This window comes from Protomyctophum parallelum (assembly GCF_964188405.1).
Source record: "Protomyctophum parallelum genome assembly, chromosome: 13".
Classification (NCBI taxonomy): Eukaryota; Metazoa; Chordata; class Actinopteri; order Myctophiformes; family Myctophidae; genus Protomyctophum; species Protomyctophum parallelum.
In genome coordinates, this window is record NC_139708.1 from 19,334,525 (window position 1) to 19,352,825 (window position 18,301).

An 18,301-nucleotide genomic window follows, 5' to 3' on the forward strand; every position below is an offset into this window, starting at 1 on the left:
GAAACTGCCATACATCCAAGTAGAAACTAAATGAGGATATGGTGAGATGCATACATTTATCATGGTCGGAGTGGAAAGTGGGCAATCTTCCCAGGAATTTAATGAATCCTCCTAAGCTCTGCCTCTTAGACGAGACAATATATCAGAGTTATTAGACTATATAGGTTGTTCTAGGACACAGCCGTCATTAGTCTGCCAACAACAGGGGCCGATACTGTCCGGCACTGCAGACCGGTACCTGGATGCCAGCGGGCCGACACATGGCCTGTCCCAGGATGCTGAAGATGGCCTCTTTGTCTTCTTCACTGGTGGTGGCGGGAAGCAGCTCCTCAATGTCCTTCTTCTCCCCAGGAAGGAGGGGCACGCCCTCCCCTTGGCTACGGAAGGAGAAAGAGAACGACACATTTAAAGTTCATGGCGTATCATCCGACACCAGACATGAACGGAAACAGTGATAAAAGAATGCAACCATTTCAAGTTTAGGTCACACTTGCGCCTAGTTTAATTTGAATCCATGTAGAAGAAATCCTTTTCTTGAACTAAAAACATACGAGGGCCGATGGAAGTTGTACCTCGTGTTCAAACAGTTAGTCGGGCATTTGGTGAAAAGGTTTAGATTAGACGGTCGGATAAAGTTAGGAGGCCAATGCTAAGAACATGAGCCTTAAGAGACTGATTCCAGCCCATGTGATTTATTTCTGTTTCCAAAGGGGCCTAGTCCCCTGGTGGAACGCCAGTCAACAAAGTATACATTTAAGTGGTTAAATTAAGGCTAAAACTTTTTGTCCAGCCTTGATATCGTGTTCCACCTTTAATAAGGTGTAGTGGATTCTACATGGTCTCCACTAACCTGGCATTGTCAACCACCTTCCTGCCCCAGCGATAGGCCCAGCTGGCCAGGGCAGCCCAGGACTTGGCCACCTCAGGAGCTTGGCTGGTAGACAGCTGGTAGAGCTGGCCCAGCACAAAGTCTGGCTCACCCACACCCACGCTCACTGGAGAGACAGAAAGAGAGATTTAAAAAAAACTGTCAACAAGTTCCATACTACTTTAAGTAGCAGGAAGAATGCAGAAAAAACATTGGCCAAATTGTCAAATAATATACATTTTTATAATATATTATTTTGAAATAGCCAATCTACAATTGGGGGGGGGGGGGTCACAGGGGTGGTCACGGCTCAAAACGTGTTCAGTTGTTTTCAACCAGTGGTCCTTGAGGGGGTTCCAGGTGGTCCCCAGCTAAATGGAGAGTTGGTAAACACTAACCAAGTCTTATCCAACGACAAAATATTATTTCGTTTTGGGGTCTGCTCATTGAATGGTGGTCCGTGGTTACTTCAAATGCCAAATTATATGAAAAAGGGTTGAAAACCACTGGCTTCGAGTGGTGCTTTTTTCCCCCTGTCCTTCACCTGTTGTTTCTGCAGTGATGCGGGGGATGCCCTGCTCCACCAGGGGGAGCTCCAGCAGGGCAACGATGTTGCAGCTGAGCGGAGACAGGCTGCCCGCAGTGCCGGCGTTGCACGTCGCCAGAGCGCCAGATCGCTTCACCACCTGGACCAATTTACAATGTAGACATTTAGCAGACGCTCGTAATCCAGAGCAAGAACAACACATGGTAATACATCACAACGCATCTCTACCTGCTTGAGCTGCGGGGTGAGGTCCTTCCAGTCAGCGAGGAGCCACTTGCACAGGGTGAGCACCGAGCGACAGGCGGCGCGCTCACACTTGCCCTGGTGGCAGTAGGACAGCGCGCACGAGCTCAGCATCTCCATGGCTGCCATGGACTGACCTGCACAAGTCACAAGACGTTCACTTAACAGGTGCTTATGAATGTCAACCGTTTCATGAATCTCTGCGCGTTGATCAGCCAGTTCACTTTCTTTAGCGGTCACATGTCATTTGTATAATCACAGGTGTACGGTAAGCCCAAAACGGGTGCAGTACTTAGTTTAGACAGTTTTTGGTTTAGACTAGTCATTGGTTAGACCAGTCATTAGTCAACTACAACCTATCTCAAACCCTCACCCTAAACCTAACCTCCCACGGGGCAGCACACCTAAACCTACCCCATGTCTAACCAATGACTAGTCTAAACTAAGTATGCACAGCCCCAAAACAAGTACCTAATCAACTTTAATAAATGCTATGGTAAAAAGGGATCTGCCTTAATCATCTTATTAGTGTGAGCGCTGTACGTTTTTCTATTATCATGTCCATTAAATCCTTTTGTCCTCACCTGCGGTACAGAGGACTTTGGCTTTCTCTATCTGCAGCTCCGGCCCCCACTTCTCCCCGATCACGCCCTCCAGACTCAGACGCTTGAAGGCGTTGCTCAGCTCGTCGCCCTCCGTCTCCTCCGCCTGCACCTCCTCTCCTCCCTCCTCGCTCTGCTGGGCGGAGGAGTCGCCACATTGGCCGAGGAGCCGCGTGGCCAGGGCGATGTTGCCCTGCTTCCGGGCGAACTTGACGGCGGTCAGACACAGCTCCATCAGGTGGCCGTCCACAGGAGCGGAGGAACCTGGAGACCAGAGAGTGTCCACTCATTTACTGCCAAGAGTAAAATAATAAGTCAGCCGCTTCAGCCCCCGTTTTTTTCTTTCATTTTTGCAGAATATTTATCTCCAGTACGATCGATCGCCTGATCGTTTGTACCACAATTCTTAAAATGAGACGATTCTCTTAAAATATTCAACTTTAAATGTATAATGGAAGGCTGACACCTTCCTCAAATTTGGAATCAGTCACAGATACGTCGTTGAAACAATGACGCGATGACTTACCTTTCAGGTGGAGCAGCAGCTGCCTCTGGAAGGTGGTGTATCGGAGCGCATGGAGCCAGGGCTGGACATCCTGCTGCTTACAGGAACTGAGAGCTTCACTGTACAGTGGGATCACACAGTCCTGCAGAGAGATTATAAAAGGCAAAAATTATTCAATTGCGATTCTGTTTGATATTAAAAAGGACCTAAAGACGCCTTTACTACTGTACACGTCATATTCCCCAGAGTACTCCGCAGTTTGATTAGAAAAGACATTTACTGTATACACGTCCTTAGCACAAAAAGGTGCGTGTACCTCTGTGTGTACCTTGGTTATCTTGTAGGCCTACTATGTCACGTTTTTAACAGTATGCATGTGCTGTGCACCTCTTGTCCGGTCAGTGTGTTCTCCAGGCCTACTATGTCGCATGATTCTAAACGGTGTTTGTACCTCTTGTCCGGTCAGCGTGTTCTCCAGGGCAGAGGCACAGTGCAGCTGCATGGTGGGCAGGGTTGGCAGCGAGTCAGACAGCGTGAGAGTAGACAGACGCAGCGGACCCAGGGAGATACGGCCCGTCTGCTTCAGGTAGCGCACCAGCGTGCTACACACACACGCACGCACACGCACGCACACACACACACACACACACACACACAGAGGACCGCACATTAAACAGACTACAGGCTAGACAGCCAACATGGCCAGTGAGTGCATGCCATTTTCTCCTTCTCGATACTAGAGCATAGCAAGTGGCGCGGCTTTCTGGTTCCACTGAAAAATCTTTAATTTTTCCCATAGAGATTTACAAAAATATTTATATCATATTTTAAGCCTAGAATTAAGCCATCCGTGATCTTTAGCAGCGTTTGGAAATGGAACAACACTCTTACTCTTACACTCTTTTTTTAAGGACAAAATCTGAACCATTTGAACCATTCAGATTTTGTGAGCTCACAAAACTCACTCTGATGTGGCCGTGGCTTTCTGCTCTTGCTGGTGATTGGCTGTCGTCATGGCACTGACAGCGCTGCGAAGTAGCTGCACCTCGATGGCCTTCTGAAGCTCAGAGGGGTCTGGACTCAAGGCCGATGGCAGCAGGCGCTTTAGATCTGACATACACACATGGTTTAAAAAAACACTTCACCATGCAATAAAAACAAAAACATGCTTTCAAAAACATGCTTCCAGCGCCTGGCTACTAACTGGCTACTAACTAGAGCCCAGCCGACATAACCTTTTTGAATAGGGCTTAAGTGGTTGGTTGTTATGTGGTCGTTTGACCACTTCAACCCAGCAGTAAAGAAGATATATATATACAATCACCACAGTTTCACGGTGGCCAACTGGCCACCAAAGTCATCAATATAGTATATATTCAGGGCTGAGATACAGTCACCATTTCCCCTTCTGTCCCAAACAAAAGTCATGGTGTTAAATAAGTGAACCGTTTTGATAAAACCTTATAATGTCACACAGTGAAAACGACCTAGGTGCACCCTAGCCTGGGAAGCATTTCTTTTTGGGTTTATGATCTGGTCGGGAGTGGATGGTAACTAACGTCATGCTGTAGTCACTGATTTGTAGTCATCAGGCAGGAAACCACAAAGCGGCATCAAGTACCCAAATTTTCCCGTGATCAAGGGCATCGTAATTTTAGGGCCTACCCAATAAAAATATTGATGCGGCGTATGAAAACTATGAATTTAAAGTAGTTTGTTAAAGTACGTCTTGAATTTAAAAAAACTATTTTTTGTTATATCCATATTTTATCCCAACTCGTAGCGACTGGCGAGACTAAAGAATAATAATAAAACTCTTATTCCCGTTTGTGGTCTCCGGCTTTTTTGGCGTCGCTTTGTTTTGCCCCCCCCCCCCCCCAATTTGTTTTATTTTAGATTTTACCATTCGGTCTAGACCGGATCTCACAGTGATTTAGAAACACAGACCAGGCTTTCCACCTCATAAGGAACGCCTGGTGACGCGAGGTTAGTTGCACCGTCCCTACCCAGCTTGTCCTTGGTGGTGGTGGAGTTGAGCAGGCCGTAGTCCTCTCCGGGCAGCAGCTCCAGCTGGCTGCGGCACCCTGCGAAGTCTCCCTCCTCGAAGCGGCTGAGGGCCTGGATGTAGTTGAAGTCGGCCTTGAGGTGGACGCCGGCCAGGCTGGGGCTGCTCTTCTTCAGGGCGTGGACGCTGGCCTGCCACTCCTGCACCGAGGGCCAGTCGCACAGCGCCACGTAGCACTGGCACGCCTTGTTCACCAGGAAGTTCAGCACCTCGGGGGAGCACTCGCTGGACTTGAGCAGCACCGTCTTCCTGCCTTCGCCTGGGTGGGGGAGAGCGGAGGGTCAAGGAGAGACTTGAAACAACGCCACCAGAGCACTTTCTGACTACGCCTGTCACAATTAATACATAATCTTCTATGGAATAATCACAATCACTTTTGCAAAATTGTCAATCGTTGCCACGTCGAAAAGTGTCCATACATTTTTTTAAAATAGCAGAAATAGTTGATCTACAAGCTTAGAGCACGTCACAAGGTGATCAATGCACTTTTGCTTGACCATCATAATTATCCCATGGCTTTTGAGTTTTGGATCATCACTGTCCTAAAGAAGAGAATATCTAAAAAGATCATCATGTGATCATCATATTGTACCATGTGAAATCTCTTCAGATTAGAAAAGTAGCTTTCAAACTTCAGTTCACATGACATGAGACGTGTTGTAGATCTCTGATTTCTGCTATTTTTTTAACATTTTGTACATTTTTTGGAAAGAAAATAATTATACAAAGTTATTAAATGTGTCAGTGATTTTTGTATATTTAAGTTATTTGTCATGTCTGCACCGTGCAATTTGTGATTACAAAGCCTAAAAGGCAAACAGAAATACAAATTGTAATGTTCCAACGTTCAATGCAAAAAAACGACTAATCGTTAATTGCAATTATTTATGTTACAATTAATCGTACCAACTTAAATTTGTGATTGTGACAGCCCTATTTCTGACTGCACAGAGGTGTCACGCACATGTTTATTTGCTAGATTGTCAGAACAATAATTACACTTTGATGTTTCCTCATGCAAAAAACAAAGATGGACTGAAGTAAAGTGACAGCATGCGTTAAGCACCGACCGTTGCCCGTGTGTTTGGGGCTGGCGCTGGTGCTGTTGCTGGCGTTGGACAATTTCAGCAGCGTGCGATCGAAACTCTTGATGGAACAGTCCATCCCCGTGACGGCACACAGCTGCTCCTGGTACTCTAAAGCGGCCTTCTCAAACCTGGACACACACACACACACACACACAGAGCGTACAATAAATCAGTACAGTAGAAGCTGAGTCAGCTGTAATCCCAGGAAAAAGCAGACATGACAAGGGAAGACCAAACAAACAATGGCCGTCCTCACCGGCCCATTGCCTGCAGGGCTACAGAGAGCAGCCAGGGCAAGCTCTTGCCAGTGTTGTAGAGGCTCCAGGCAGCCACTCCCTGGATGGCCTCGGGACAACGCAGCTCACACAGGGCCTCCACCAGCATCATCAGAGGAACCTCCAACTCTGGTCCCTGTGTGGGACGACAAGATACGGCAGTTTTTAAATTTGCATTGAACCATTTAGAGATACAGCATTTTCTATTCATATTGGGACCGATTCACTAAGCTGTTTACATCCATATTTTGGGTGTAAAGGAATTCTTTGATTCAGTAATCTTTTTTTTTGTGCTGTGACTTTTGCGGAGGGCTGCTCTTTCTCAACTCTGCTCGGAAGTAGACTTACATGAGACCAAAGTTTACTCTATGTCATTAGAATGCCTTATTGTAGACTACTTGCCCACTAATGTGGGAAGTTTGGAACATTTTATCGGAAATAAATCTTTCCAACAGCTCTTCTTTTGCACGAAACACAGTATAATAACAGCTGCCAGCTGTCCCGTACCTGGGTGCTGCTGTTCTTTATCTCCGTGAGCAGGTCAAAGCCGTGGCGCACCGTGACGGCGGGCTGACCCGAGAGGAGGCCCACCCTCATCAGCGCCAGGCGGATCCGGGTCAGCCAGTCCTGACACGTCTGACGGTTGGTGTAGAAGAATGTCCTGATGCCCTGCCGCAGGCGGGAGAAAGGAACACGTCATTACGTTGTTCAAAGACTGTCCTGATGCCCTGACACAGGCGGGAGAAAGGAACATGTCATTACGTTGTTCAAAGACTGTCCTGATGCCCTGACACAGGCGGGTGAAAGGAACATGTCATTACGCCATGTGACCTTACAATTTCCTGCCAACATTGATTCACTGCCTTCCGATTTTTTTTTTGAACACCCAAAAATTCACCCCAAAATGAACCGGAAGCAAAATCGCCTAAAGCTTAATGTGGCTACCATTTTTTATAAGTCATCCGAAGCGTTAATATTGTAGCAGCGAGGTAGCAACGATTTAGTAATCGACGTTCTGTTCAAACACCTCAATCTGAGAAAGGATTCTGATGAAAAAAGCATTACAAAGGTCACGGCCATAATGGCAGTGGACGAGGGGGAATCATTCCATTGACGGACCACAGGCAAGCCGAGCGTTACCTAGCGACGGGGACGCTGCTAGGCGGTGGATATCAGCGAGACCATTCTGAATGAAATAAAATCCCCCTAAAAGTATTGAAAGCAGTTATTGCGTGCATGTACTGGCACAAAATGAGAGTGAAGGGTTAGGCAAGATTCCAAAGGGGCGTTGGGCTGGCTAGGACCAAGACTAGGATTATATTGCGTAATAAATATTGTGCGTTTTGTGTCGACAAGGAGCACCCACTAAGTGCATCGACCGCAGGCTACTACCTTGGGCGGGGCGGTGAGGGCGTTGGCACAGCCCTCGTAGGCGTTGTACATCAGTTTCTCCAGGTTCTCCAGGTACTGCAGCAGCAGAGCCAGACGCAGCTGGTTGGAGTGGTGGCCGTCGCTGTCTCCTCCGGCCCCGCTCCACGCTCCCAGCTCCTGCTGCTCCGGGTTCAGGCTGTGGGCAGCCAGGCTCCGGATGATACCTGGATGGTATCAATCACACGAGAGACATTTAGCACAGTTTATTTACTGAATGAGTAACTGGATTGACCTCTACGTGCTCGTTTAAGAATTTGGTTCAGCTCGTTTGGGTCTCTATTTTGAATATCTGCATATGCATATCTTCCTAGTTATTACATTAAAATACATCGGTGTATAATGACACCAAGTATAAATAAAGTGAGTTTTGTTTGGCAAACTATTCCAAATGAAGACCACACCACGATTGGTTGTGAATGAAACGCCCTTACATATGCTAGAATGGGCAAGGCTTCTGCCATTGAGTTATGCATGTTGAGTACAATACTGTAGCAGTCAATGAAAGCAGCATTCATGTAGCGTTTATGCCATGGTAGTTTATCCTATTTTGGGCGGGAACCCCTTTTGGCATTATGCTATGCTTTAGCTTTTGAAAAATAGCAGATCTACAAGCTCGTAGCGCGCCACTAAAAAGCGAAGAACGACTGACATAGAAACATAGCTTTTTCAGAAAACTGTCAGGATGTAGAAGACATTTTCAGAATCTGATCTCAGGTCAGAATGGGTTATTCTATTTCCGGGTCCACACAGCAAACGCGGGCCGCTCTCTCTCTCTCTCTCTCTCTCTCACCCTCGATGGTCTGGAAGGTGTCCTGTGCGCGGCCCAGAGGCGTGCGGAGCTTGGAGAGCACGGTGAACTGGGCGGCCTCCCACACGGCCCACTGCCACACCACCGCCTCCGTCTTCAGCAGGGCGCGGGGCATGGAGCCTGGCACGCTGGCACCGCTGGCTCCACCGCCCTCTGCACCACCACCACCACCACCACCGCCACCTCCTCCACTGCTACCACCGCGGCCCTCACGCTTCTCCAGCCTCTGGCAGCTGTGGTACATGCGCTCCAGCCATGGCTCCTTGCTGCAGACACACACACACAGAGATTTAGTAAAAGACAACAAACCCATTCAAACCAGGAAAGCATTTGGTGTCATTTTAGATTATTTTGTTATTTAAAAAAATATTAAAAAAATATATATACGGTATATTAAAAATATATATATATCAAGAAATATGTCTGGGAGCAGAAATTGGTGTGCAGGCTCTTTTATTCTTGAACTATCACTGTTTTTTATATCTGTCTATTTTCACTAGTTTGGGGCCAGGGGGGACATAAGATTTATTTTTTGGGGTCACAGGCTAAAACGTTTGGGAACCACCGAGTGAGACGTACCCACCGCGGTGCAGGGCTCCATACAGAATGACAGAGAGTGAGACGTACTCGCCGCGGTGCAGGGCTCCATACAGAATGACAGAGAGTGAGACGTACCCGCCGCGGTGCAGGGCTCCATACAGAATGACAGAGAGTGAGACGTACCCGCCGCGGTGCAGGGCTCCATACAGGATGACAGAGAGTGAGACGTACCCGCCGCGGTGCAGGGCTCCATACAGGATGACAGAGAGTGAGACGTACCCGCCGCGGTGCAGGGCTCCATACAGAATGACAGAGAGTGAGACGTACCCGCCGCGGTGCAGGGCTCCATACAGGATGACAGAGAGTGAGACGTACCCGCCGCGGTGCAGGGCTCCATACAGAATGACAGAGAGTGAGACGTACCCGCCGCGGTGCAGGGCTCCATACAGGATGACAGAGAGTGAGACGTACCCGCCGCGGTGCAGGGCTCCATACAGAATGACAGAGAGTGAGACGTACCCGCCGCGGTGCAGGGCTCCATACAGGATGACAGAGAGTGAGACGTACCCGCCGCGGTGCAGGGCTCCATACAGAATGACAGAGAGTGAGACGTACCCGCCGCGGTGCAGGGCTCCATACAGGATGACAGAGAGTGAGACGTACCCGCCGCGGTGCAGGGCTCCATACAGAATGACAGAGAGTGAGACGTACCCGCCGCGGTGCAGGGCTCCATACAGGATGAAGCTGATGAGGTCACTGAAGTCCTGCGGGTGGAACGTGCTGCTGGGGGATCGGCTCATGTGACGACGGATAGCCAATGAGATCTCCCCGATCTCTGGGTGTCTGTGGTTACTGTGGACACAACGACGATCTCCTGATTACATCGAGTACTGTATATATATATTTCGATATTGTTGCATCAAGTAGAAATACTGGTTGAAAATGAAAGTTAACATGTCGATGATCCTATAATATCCATGTTAGTAGAGCAGTATGCATCCGCACCCGATGTGGGGTGATCATAGTACATCGGGTGGCATCCGATGTTACATATACAAGAGCTACTTGTATTTGGCAACGAAATCCTACAGCTACTCTCAACTTAACAAGAAAGCCTTGTAATATTTCTTCACAGGAACATTATCTTTGACAGCAGATGGGAGGTCTGACCTGAGTGTCACGTCCAAGGGAATTGTCCTGAGCAGCTTGCCGTACGCCTGCCGCACCCTCACAGCGGAGTGCACCAGCTGTACCCGGCAGACGTCCACACACCTGAGACAAGGATCACACACACACGGCATGATGATGAGCAAACTGGACATTACAACCTTCTACTACACTAATGTGTGCTATCACAGAGGTGGCAGAGGAGGCTGAAAAACAGCCAAAAATACACACATCTACAGCCTATTAGGCTGGGTGACGGATACAAAACAGTGATAGTTCAAGAATAAAAGAGACCGCACACCAATTTCTGCTCCCAGACATATTTCTTTATTTAAAGTGGTAAGGTTTAGAGCCAAAGCTCTGAGGAAGCGCTTCGGCTCAAAACGTTACCACTTTAGGTAGAAATATATGTCTGGGATCAGAAATTGGCATGCAGACTCTTTTATTCTTGATGCTATCAGAGAGGCAACAACACATGCGTTTTTTGGGAACTTTTCAAATTTGAGTTCTTCTCGTATCTAAAAAAAGATGTGGTACCAGGTGATAACATCAATACCGTTTCCACAAAGGATGAGACTAAATGAGGTTAAAACAAAGGTATGGGGAAGGAAGACCTTGTATGGATACATCTCGATCTGTGCCCCTACCTTTGCAGTAGCTCTGTGGACAAGGATGAAGACAGGACCTGAAGGCTGTTGCAGGTCTGAAGGCAGACTCCGGGGTCTTCATTCAGGGCTGCAGGAAAGACCAGACAAAGCACAGATGTGTTGTAGGTAAAGAGAAGTCCAGTGAGTTTCAGCCAGTCGTCTGTGCTCAACAGGGACAACTTACATCAGTGAAAAGACTCCCCAAATACTCCGTCTGCACATACCGGCCTGCACATGTTTTATGGTTTTGCAGGGCACTTTGGTCTCAAACAGTTTGACTCTGAAGAACAAAGTCAAAACTTCAGTCACTCTGATTTGCCCAGCTATTTTATTTTACTCTGACACAGATTGTATAGCTCACGGTCAGATCTCAGACAGTTTCAGATACCATACATACCATAAATGTATGTTATGAACACCAAGTTCTGAGGCTCACCATTAGCTAGCCCGGTAGAACACCCAAGTTCTGAAGCAGCCTCACCATTCGCCAGTAGTCATGAGCACTAAGATCTGAGGCAGCCTCACCACCATTCACCAGTAGTCATGAACACTAAGTTCTGAAGCAGCCTCACCTCCAGTCACCAGTAGTCATGAACACTAAGTTCTGAAGCAGCCTCACCACCATTCACCAGTAGTCATGAGCACTAAGTTCTGAGGCAGCCTCACCACCATTCGCCAGTAGTCATGAACACTAAGTTCTGAGGCAGCCTCACCATTCGCCAGTAGTCATGAACACTAAGTTCTGAGGCAGCCTCACCATTCGCCAGTAGTCATGAACACTAAGTTCTGAGGCAGCCTCACCATTCGCCAGTAGTCATGAACACTAAGTTCTGAGGCAGCCTCACCATTCGCCAGTAGTCATGAACACTAAGTTCTGAGGCAGCCTCACCATTCGCCAGCAGGCCTTTGCAGAACCTGTTGAAGGACGGCAGGGAGAAGAACGGTTGGTAGGTGTCACACTTCTTCATCAGTACAGAGATCTCCTGGGCCCATGTCAGCAGCAGCTTCCTGCACAGTGATGACAGCGCACACACACACACACACACACACACACACACACACACAGTATTATTGACTTCTGATGGCTGCATACCAAATGTGGCAGCTTCAAACGCGTGTGGATTTGTGCCCGTGTTAAGTAATGCCTCTGTAGTTTTAAGGGTGTTACGCTAGCCACTCCAATGCATGGCTTTCCGAAATTACGTCATAGGCCAGCCAAGTCTATGAACTTTTAATGTTTTTCGAGCCTAATTATTCATTTCCTGTCCCAACCAAAGTATATGAATTTAATGTTTTAGGGTAAAGTAAAATATAATTTGTGCCGGCCAAGTCTATGTACCTTAATGTTCGTTTAGAGTACGTAAGATGTCATCTGGCTGATATAAACACTGCCCTCGCTGCGCCCCTCACTTCACACATGCGTGATGTTTCAATGTATCAGTGGTTTTCCCAGCAGTTGATGTTACTCATTCCAGTTGTGGAACTGCAGTTGCACCCAATCTTCTCATCGTGTTTTGCAAGTAACAACATGCTAGTTATTGTATGGTAAGACGTAAGAGTGTGTGTGTGAGGCACTGTGCATGTGTGTGATGTGTGTGCGTGAGCTACATACCGGGCGTCTGGGTAGAGGTGCTCCCTGGCCAGCAGTCCTCCCAGGAGGTGCACGTGTGCGTGTGCATGTGCGTGCGTGCGTTACGTACTGGGCTTCTGGGTACAGGTGCTCCCTGGCCAGCAGGTTGAGCAGTGTGTGTGCGTGTGTGTGTATGCGTGTGCGCGTGTGTGTTACATACCAGGCCTCGGGGTACAGGTGCTCCCTGGCCAGCAGACTAAGCAGTGTGTGTGTGTGTGTGTGCCCGTGCGTTACGTACCGGGCCTCTGGGTACAGGTGCTCCCTGGCCAGCAGGCCTCCCAGCAGGCTGAGCAGCGTGCTGAAGTGCTTCTTGGTTGCCGTGGTGACGGTGCTGATGACGGCCCCATCGAACAGCGACGGAGACGACGATGACAGGCTGGAGGAGATGAAGTGCTCGTGTCTGTAGAGGACGACGACACAGTGGTGGAGAAAGTACAATAGTATTGGCATCAAAATGTACTTACATTCTGGGCGGGAACCCCTTTTGGTGTTTTTGATCTGCCATTTCAAAAATATTTTAGAAAAATCATGAAAATGTGGCACAAATCTTTGAATATATATTCTTTCAGAGCGAATGTTTTTAACTCAAATCTTTGCTTCTGGGAGGTCCCTGGAACAACATATTTTCAGATGGGGGTCCGCGGCCAAATACAGAACATTCTGGGGGTCCTTGACATGAAAAAGGTTGAGCACCACTGACACAGAAACATAGGTTTTACATTTGTAGAATCGTCCTCAGGTCTAAATGGGTTAAATTACAGTACTAAAAGTAAAAAGTACTCATTATGCAGAATGTGCCATTTCAAGTTTACAAATGTATAAAAAAAATCTTTTGAAAATAGCAGATCTACAAGCTCACAATGCCCAAATTTGTGTAGATACATTTTATTCCAAATTTCTTGACAATTATTTAAAGGACCTATAACATAAAATTCTACTTTTTCAATTTCTTTTGTGTTTCTGGGGCTCCCATGTGTGTTTTCTATCCCCCAAAAAAAACAATTTTGAACAATCAGGCTTTCATGTCATATGGGTGTTTTAATGGAAATTGCTCTCAGGAACAGCTCGACTGATTTTGGCCTCATCGTGATGTCATCAATGTCACCCTACTTTGTATAATTCCTCCTCTTCTTCAGTCTTCAGTTCCAAATTTGCATTTCCACTTGTTTACAATGTCCACCATTGTTGATTTTCCAAGCTGGCATGGAATGGAAACAAGCCTGGTTTTATCTAGCATCAGTATTATAATGACTCAAATATTAAATAATCTGCATATCAGCACCCCCACCACCTCAGGACATTGTGGTACTGCAGCTAAAACTGCTTTCAAAGTCCAGAAAGAAATGACAAGGCCTGGTTATATCAGAGTGGTGATTGAGGATCAAACCATTAGAAATAACTTTGAGGGACATAGACAATATGATTATTAAATATTAAAAGCAGTTTAAAAATGCATGTTATTTGCCCTTTAAGATTGTTCTTTATCTGAGCGAAAGATAAAGATATGACGTATTTTCTATCAGTTACACGCCATGAAGACTTGGATGGATTATTTTGTTTTTGTTGCATTCCTGAGTCAATAATTTGATGCTCAGTGGAGTCAATTCAATGGAGACTCCGACTCCTCTAGTCATGAAATAAATTGGCATTAGGAATGAGAGCAAGAAAAACTAAAAAAATATCTCCATAAATGCACAGAATCACAGGGTGTGTAATTGAAAATAAGTCCTTTTTGGTGAACTAATCCTTTAACCAATTTTACTGGGGGGACCCCCAGGAAAGGGACCGCCACTTTGCTTTGAGACCACCAAATAGATAAGACTTCCGTGTGTGTGTGTGTGTGTGTGTGTGTGTGTGTGTTTGTGTGTGCGTGTGTGTTACCTGGTACAGTGTGAGTACAGCGTGTAGAGCACAGCGTATTGAACAGCAGGGTGGTACACGGCCAGCTCAGAGTGCACCACCATCAGGTTGTGACTGAGCAGGGCGAAAACCGTCGGGGACAGAGCCCACATCTAAACAGAGACACAATCTGCTTAAACACTATGGCAAGAACCAGTGAGAAGGCATGAAAAAGCAGCCAGCACACAATGAAATGTCCTTTTGACAGGATTAATTTACCTCCGATAGACAGACAACGGATGCGTTTCGTGGGCCTTCAGCGTTGTGACTTCTTCATTACTAGTTTTTATTTTATTTTATAGGGCAGGGTTTTTTTTTCTGCTTTTGCAGTTTTTTTTTCTGCATGTTGTATGGTGCAACAGAGTTGAACGAACTAATCCATTTTAATAGATTATATAAATGTTTCAGATAATTTATTATTAATTAATAAGCCATTCCGATACAGGTCATTACAGGCAAAGAGTTTAAAGACATGAACGCATGTGGCGCTGATTGGTCATAGAGTATGTACAGTAGACACTGCATTGGCCGCTGGGGGTCAATGCAACAAACTCCATAAATAGTGAAAATAGCCAATCCACAAGCCAATCTACGGCTATTCTCACAACCTTTACTTGAAACCATTGTGCGACAAAGTATACTTAAGTGGTTAATCGAGTCGTTGAAAGAAATGTAAAAACAAACGCGCTTCTCGACTATTCGATAGAATAATTGCTAAGAAAACAACCTATAGTTGCAGCTCTAGCGTGTTTGTTTGTGCAGCGTCTCACCCCTATCAGGGAGTTCTTGGTGTTGCCGATGGTGGTGAGAACGTTGAGGTTGAAGATGAGGGTGAACTGGGCCCGCTCCGGGAACAGGGTGAGGGAGGAGAAGGCCGGGTGCTGGATCTCGGGGCAGGGGCTCTGGACGGGGGTCTGCTGGTCGATGGTGTCGTCCAGACTGGCCATCAGGCTGTCCAGCGCACACGCCATCTCTCCCAGCACCAGCTTGTAGGCCGTCTCCAGGACAGGGATGTTCTTGAGGCTCAGCAGAGCCTGGTACACGCCGTGGGTGGCCGTCATCACCTGTTGCAACACACACACACACACACACACACGTGTTGTTTTAGTCATAGTTTCTTGAATAGTTTTCATTTAGTTTTAGTCACATTTTAGTCACCTGGAATGTTTTAGTGTTACCGGTAGTCTAGATTTAGTCGACTATCATAAGATTTTAGTCGACTAAATCTACAGTTGATTTAGTCGAACAAAATGTGTTTTGGCGGGCCTTGATGCCGTCGTAATGACGGCATGAAAAAGCCGATCTACAAGCCTGCGACGTGTTGTGAGCTTGTAGATTTGCTATTTTCAGCATGCAACCAAGTGTAAAATGACTTATACTGGATCTCCTGTCCATTATAGTCCCCCTTCCTAACATTTTAGTCTAGTTTTGATTTGTTGACGAAATCGTCAGTAAATTTAGTCTTAGTTTTAGTCATCATAGCTTAGTTTAGACACACACACACAGTCACACACGTCAGGAGGAGGCACAATTTGTTGTCACAGTGGGGTCGGCTGGGAAGTGCCAGACGGGACAATTTGAAAAGGAGGAATTGGGAGGAAGGGAGAAATATCGTAAAAGATATACCGTAATTGCTTTATTATTGTGCAAGTTTAACCACTTTCAAGTTTCAACCCGGCAACTCTAAATGTTTAGCTTTTTATTTTTGCCTGGCTTATGAAACAATCTTTTTCCATTTGGTTGTACGGCTGTACAGCCTGTAAATAAGATAAGAGAAACCCAACAGTTTGTGAAACAAGCTTTCAAATTATCGGCAACCCTTTACTTGTACTTTGTGGTAAAAAGGGCTCTCCTGCCTTGATCTCCATACCTACCCCCCCCCCCCCTCTCTCTGTAATACCCTTTCTTGTATTTCTTGGAGAATAAAAATTACACCATAGGAGCTATGCACAAAAAACTTATTCACCCACTTTTTTACCAACTGATGTGACAATAAAATGTATGATGTTGAGTGTGCACGCATACACATACACACCTCTTTCTCCCTATGGAAGCGAAGTTCTAGAAGCTGAGAGTTTGGTGACAACAGTTTCTCCACAAATGATGCAGGTAGTTTGTTATTGATCTGGTCCACAATCTAAAAGAAAAAGGAAAAAGAAAAACACATCATTTGCAGACATAGTTGAGGGTGAAGTCACTTCCTGACTTGCCTACTTAATTGGTGTCATTTGGAAATCCAGCTCAAACAGGACGATAGCCAGACACGTAGTACAAAAACAAACAAAAAGAACAACAATGCTGAACAAACGCCTCTGTATTGATTAACCCTTTCAGGTAAGGACAGGAAATAAATCCCTTTTGGTGTTTTAAGTATTATTTTATACTGAAAAATAGCTACAAGCTCGTAGCGCAGCACTCGGTGCCGCACTACGAGCTTGTAGATGTGCCATTTTTTGAATACCGGTAATCGTGAAAATGTGGCACATATCTTTGAATATATATTCTTTCAGAGCGAACGTTTTTAACTAAAGTCTTCTGGATGGGGTCCCTGGAACATCATATTTTTAGATGGGGGTCGGCGGCAAATTACATAAACTTTTTGGGGTCCTTGACATGAAGAACTTTGACAACCACTGACATAGAAACATGGGTTTTTCTGAAAACTGTCATGATTTAGAAGACGTATGTAGAATCTGGTCTCAGTCCTAAATGGGTTAAAGACTATAAGGTCTGAGGACGACGTAGAGAGGTAGAGAGAGAGAGAGAGAGAGAGAGATGTCTCACCAGGGTGAGCAGGCCTAGCACGGCCAGGCTGTAGTCGGAGCCACATGCTCTGCAGGCGTCCAGCTGGTCCAGGCCGTAGGCCAGCACGGCCTCCGTCAGCGGGCCCGCAGGCTCCAGGCTCACCAGCAGAACGCTCACGCACTCGTTGCCCGCCGTCAGGACGGCCTCCGAGAACAGGACCTGCTTGGCCGTGGTCACACAGGACAGCACCCTGTTCAGAACCTGAAGGGAGAGACGCAGTCACCATGAGTCACAGATCTCGGAAGATATTTAGCAAAACATTGATTCTCCTGTCAAACGAGGAATGTCTTTTTGGAGCCCCCCCATTACTTTTAACAGTAGGCTGAAATAGGGTGGTCTTTGGATTTCCTTAGTCAGTCAACAGAAGAATGACACCAGCCATTGACACTTCAGTGCCCAGAATCACAAAAGGAGCTCTTGCGGGCTGTACAGTATATGAATATGAAATACATATTACATAACCTGGCCGTTTTACAAATTCTCAAAAGGCCAGTCTTCTGCATGCATATGACCGTTTGCAATGCACTCTCCGCTCCAAAATAACATCCATGACATTCCATAGTGTGAACATGCCCGCTATCTGCCGTGCGGCAGGGTGTTGGCCTTACGTCTGTGATGTAGATATCTGTAATGGGGGGGCCTCTGGAGGGGTTGAATGCCGATCCGATGCTGCGCACCACCGTGCTGAACACCCGCAGCAGAGCCGCCAGCTTGGGCAGAGACACCGTGGGTGGAGGGATGTCATCGTCCAACGCCTCCCCCGACACCACATGGCTCAAGTCCTGCAGTCCGGGAACAACAAGAGGAATGTCTGAGCTATACTCGGTTGCACCCTGTAAATAGCCCATCTACAGCTTGTTGACAGGCCATTATACTGTAGGGGTGGAAAACAAAAATCGATGAACACGTTAATCGCCCGGGGGAATTAAGGACCATTAAATCAGAGCGCCCATTGATTTATAGCGACGGAGCACATTTAGTGACGCACCAGGCGCTATCCCGGATGTAGCTTGATGTAGCCAAAACACTCCCGAGGCGATCGACAACAACGGGAGGTGTGATTCTAACACGACTAGCGACGGGACTGTGATGAGCCGCCTAACACATAATCTTTGCTTAGACATTTTCGATGACGTCCTAACCGGAAATGACATTGAATGTTGCGCAACAGACGCTCCCAG

At 46.7% G+C, this 18,301-nt stretch overlaps 1 protein-coding gene across 1 annotated transcript in view; it reads right to left on the minus strand.

Moving 5' to 3' along the window:
• Positions 1 to 18,301, minus strand: part of smg1 (SMG1 nonsense mediated mRNA decay associated PI3K related kinase) — a 77,426-nt gene that overhangs the window by 36,520 nt on the left and 22,605 nt on the right. The window contains exons 10-33 of the mRNA XM_083780276.1: positions 17,729 to 17,902; positions 17,100 to 17,321; positions 16,351 to 16,452; positions 15,086 to 15,379; positions 14,298 to 14,428; positions 12,655 to 12,816; positions 11,676 to 11,794; positions 10,787 to 10,874; positions 10,143 to 10,244; positions 9,684 to 9,824; positions 8,415 to 8,698; positions 7,586 to 7,788; positions 6,701 to 6,862; positions 6,175 to 6,329; positions 5,901 to 6,046; positions 4,772 to 5,089; positions 3,731 to 3,875; positions 3,217 to 3,367; positions 2,787 to 2,907; positions 2,243 to 2,524; positions 1,644 to 1,795; positions 1,413 to 1,554; positions 851 to 995; positions 239 to 377 (exon numbers count right to left, since the gene is read on the minus strand). Of these exons, the coding sequence (XP_083636402.1) occupies positions 239 to 377; positions 851 to 995; positions 1,413 to 1,554; positions 1,644 to 1,795; positions 2,243 to 2,524; positions 2,787 to 2,907; positions 3,217 to 3,367; positions 3,731 to 3,875; positions 4,772 to 5,089; positions 5,901 to 6,046; positions 6,175 to 6,329; positions 6,701 to 6,862; positions 7,586 to 7,788; positions 8,415 to 8,698; positions 9,684 to 9,824; positions 10,143 to 10,244; positions 10,787 to 10,874; positions 11,676 to 11,794; positions 12,655 to 12,816; positions 14,298 to 14,428; positions 15,086 to 15,379; positions 16,351 to 16,452; positions 17,100 to 17,321; positions 17,729 to 17,902 (4,080 nt within the window). The remainder of the gene's footprint in view (positions 1 to 238; positions 378 to 850; positions 996 to 1,412; positions 1,555 to 1,643; positions 1,796 to 2,242; positions 2,525 to 2,786; positions 2,908 to 3,216; positions 3,368 to 3,730; positions 3,876 to 4,771; positions 5,090 to 5,900; positions 6,047 to 6,174; positions 6,330 to 6,700; positions 6,863 to 7,585; positions 7,789 to 8,414; positions 8,699 to 9,683; positions 9,825 to 10,142; positions 10,245 to 10,786; positions 10,875 to 11,675; positions 11,795 to 12,654; positions 12,817 to 14,297; positions 14,429 to 15,085; positions 15,380 to 16,350; positions 16,453 to 17,099; positions 17,322 to 17,728; positions 17,903 to 18,301) is intronic.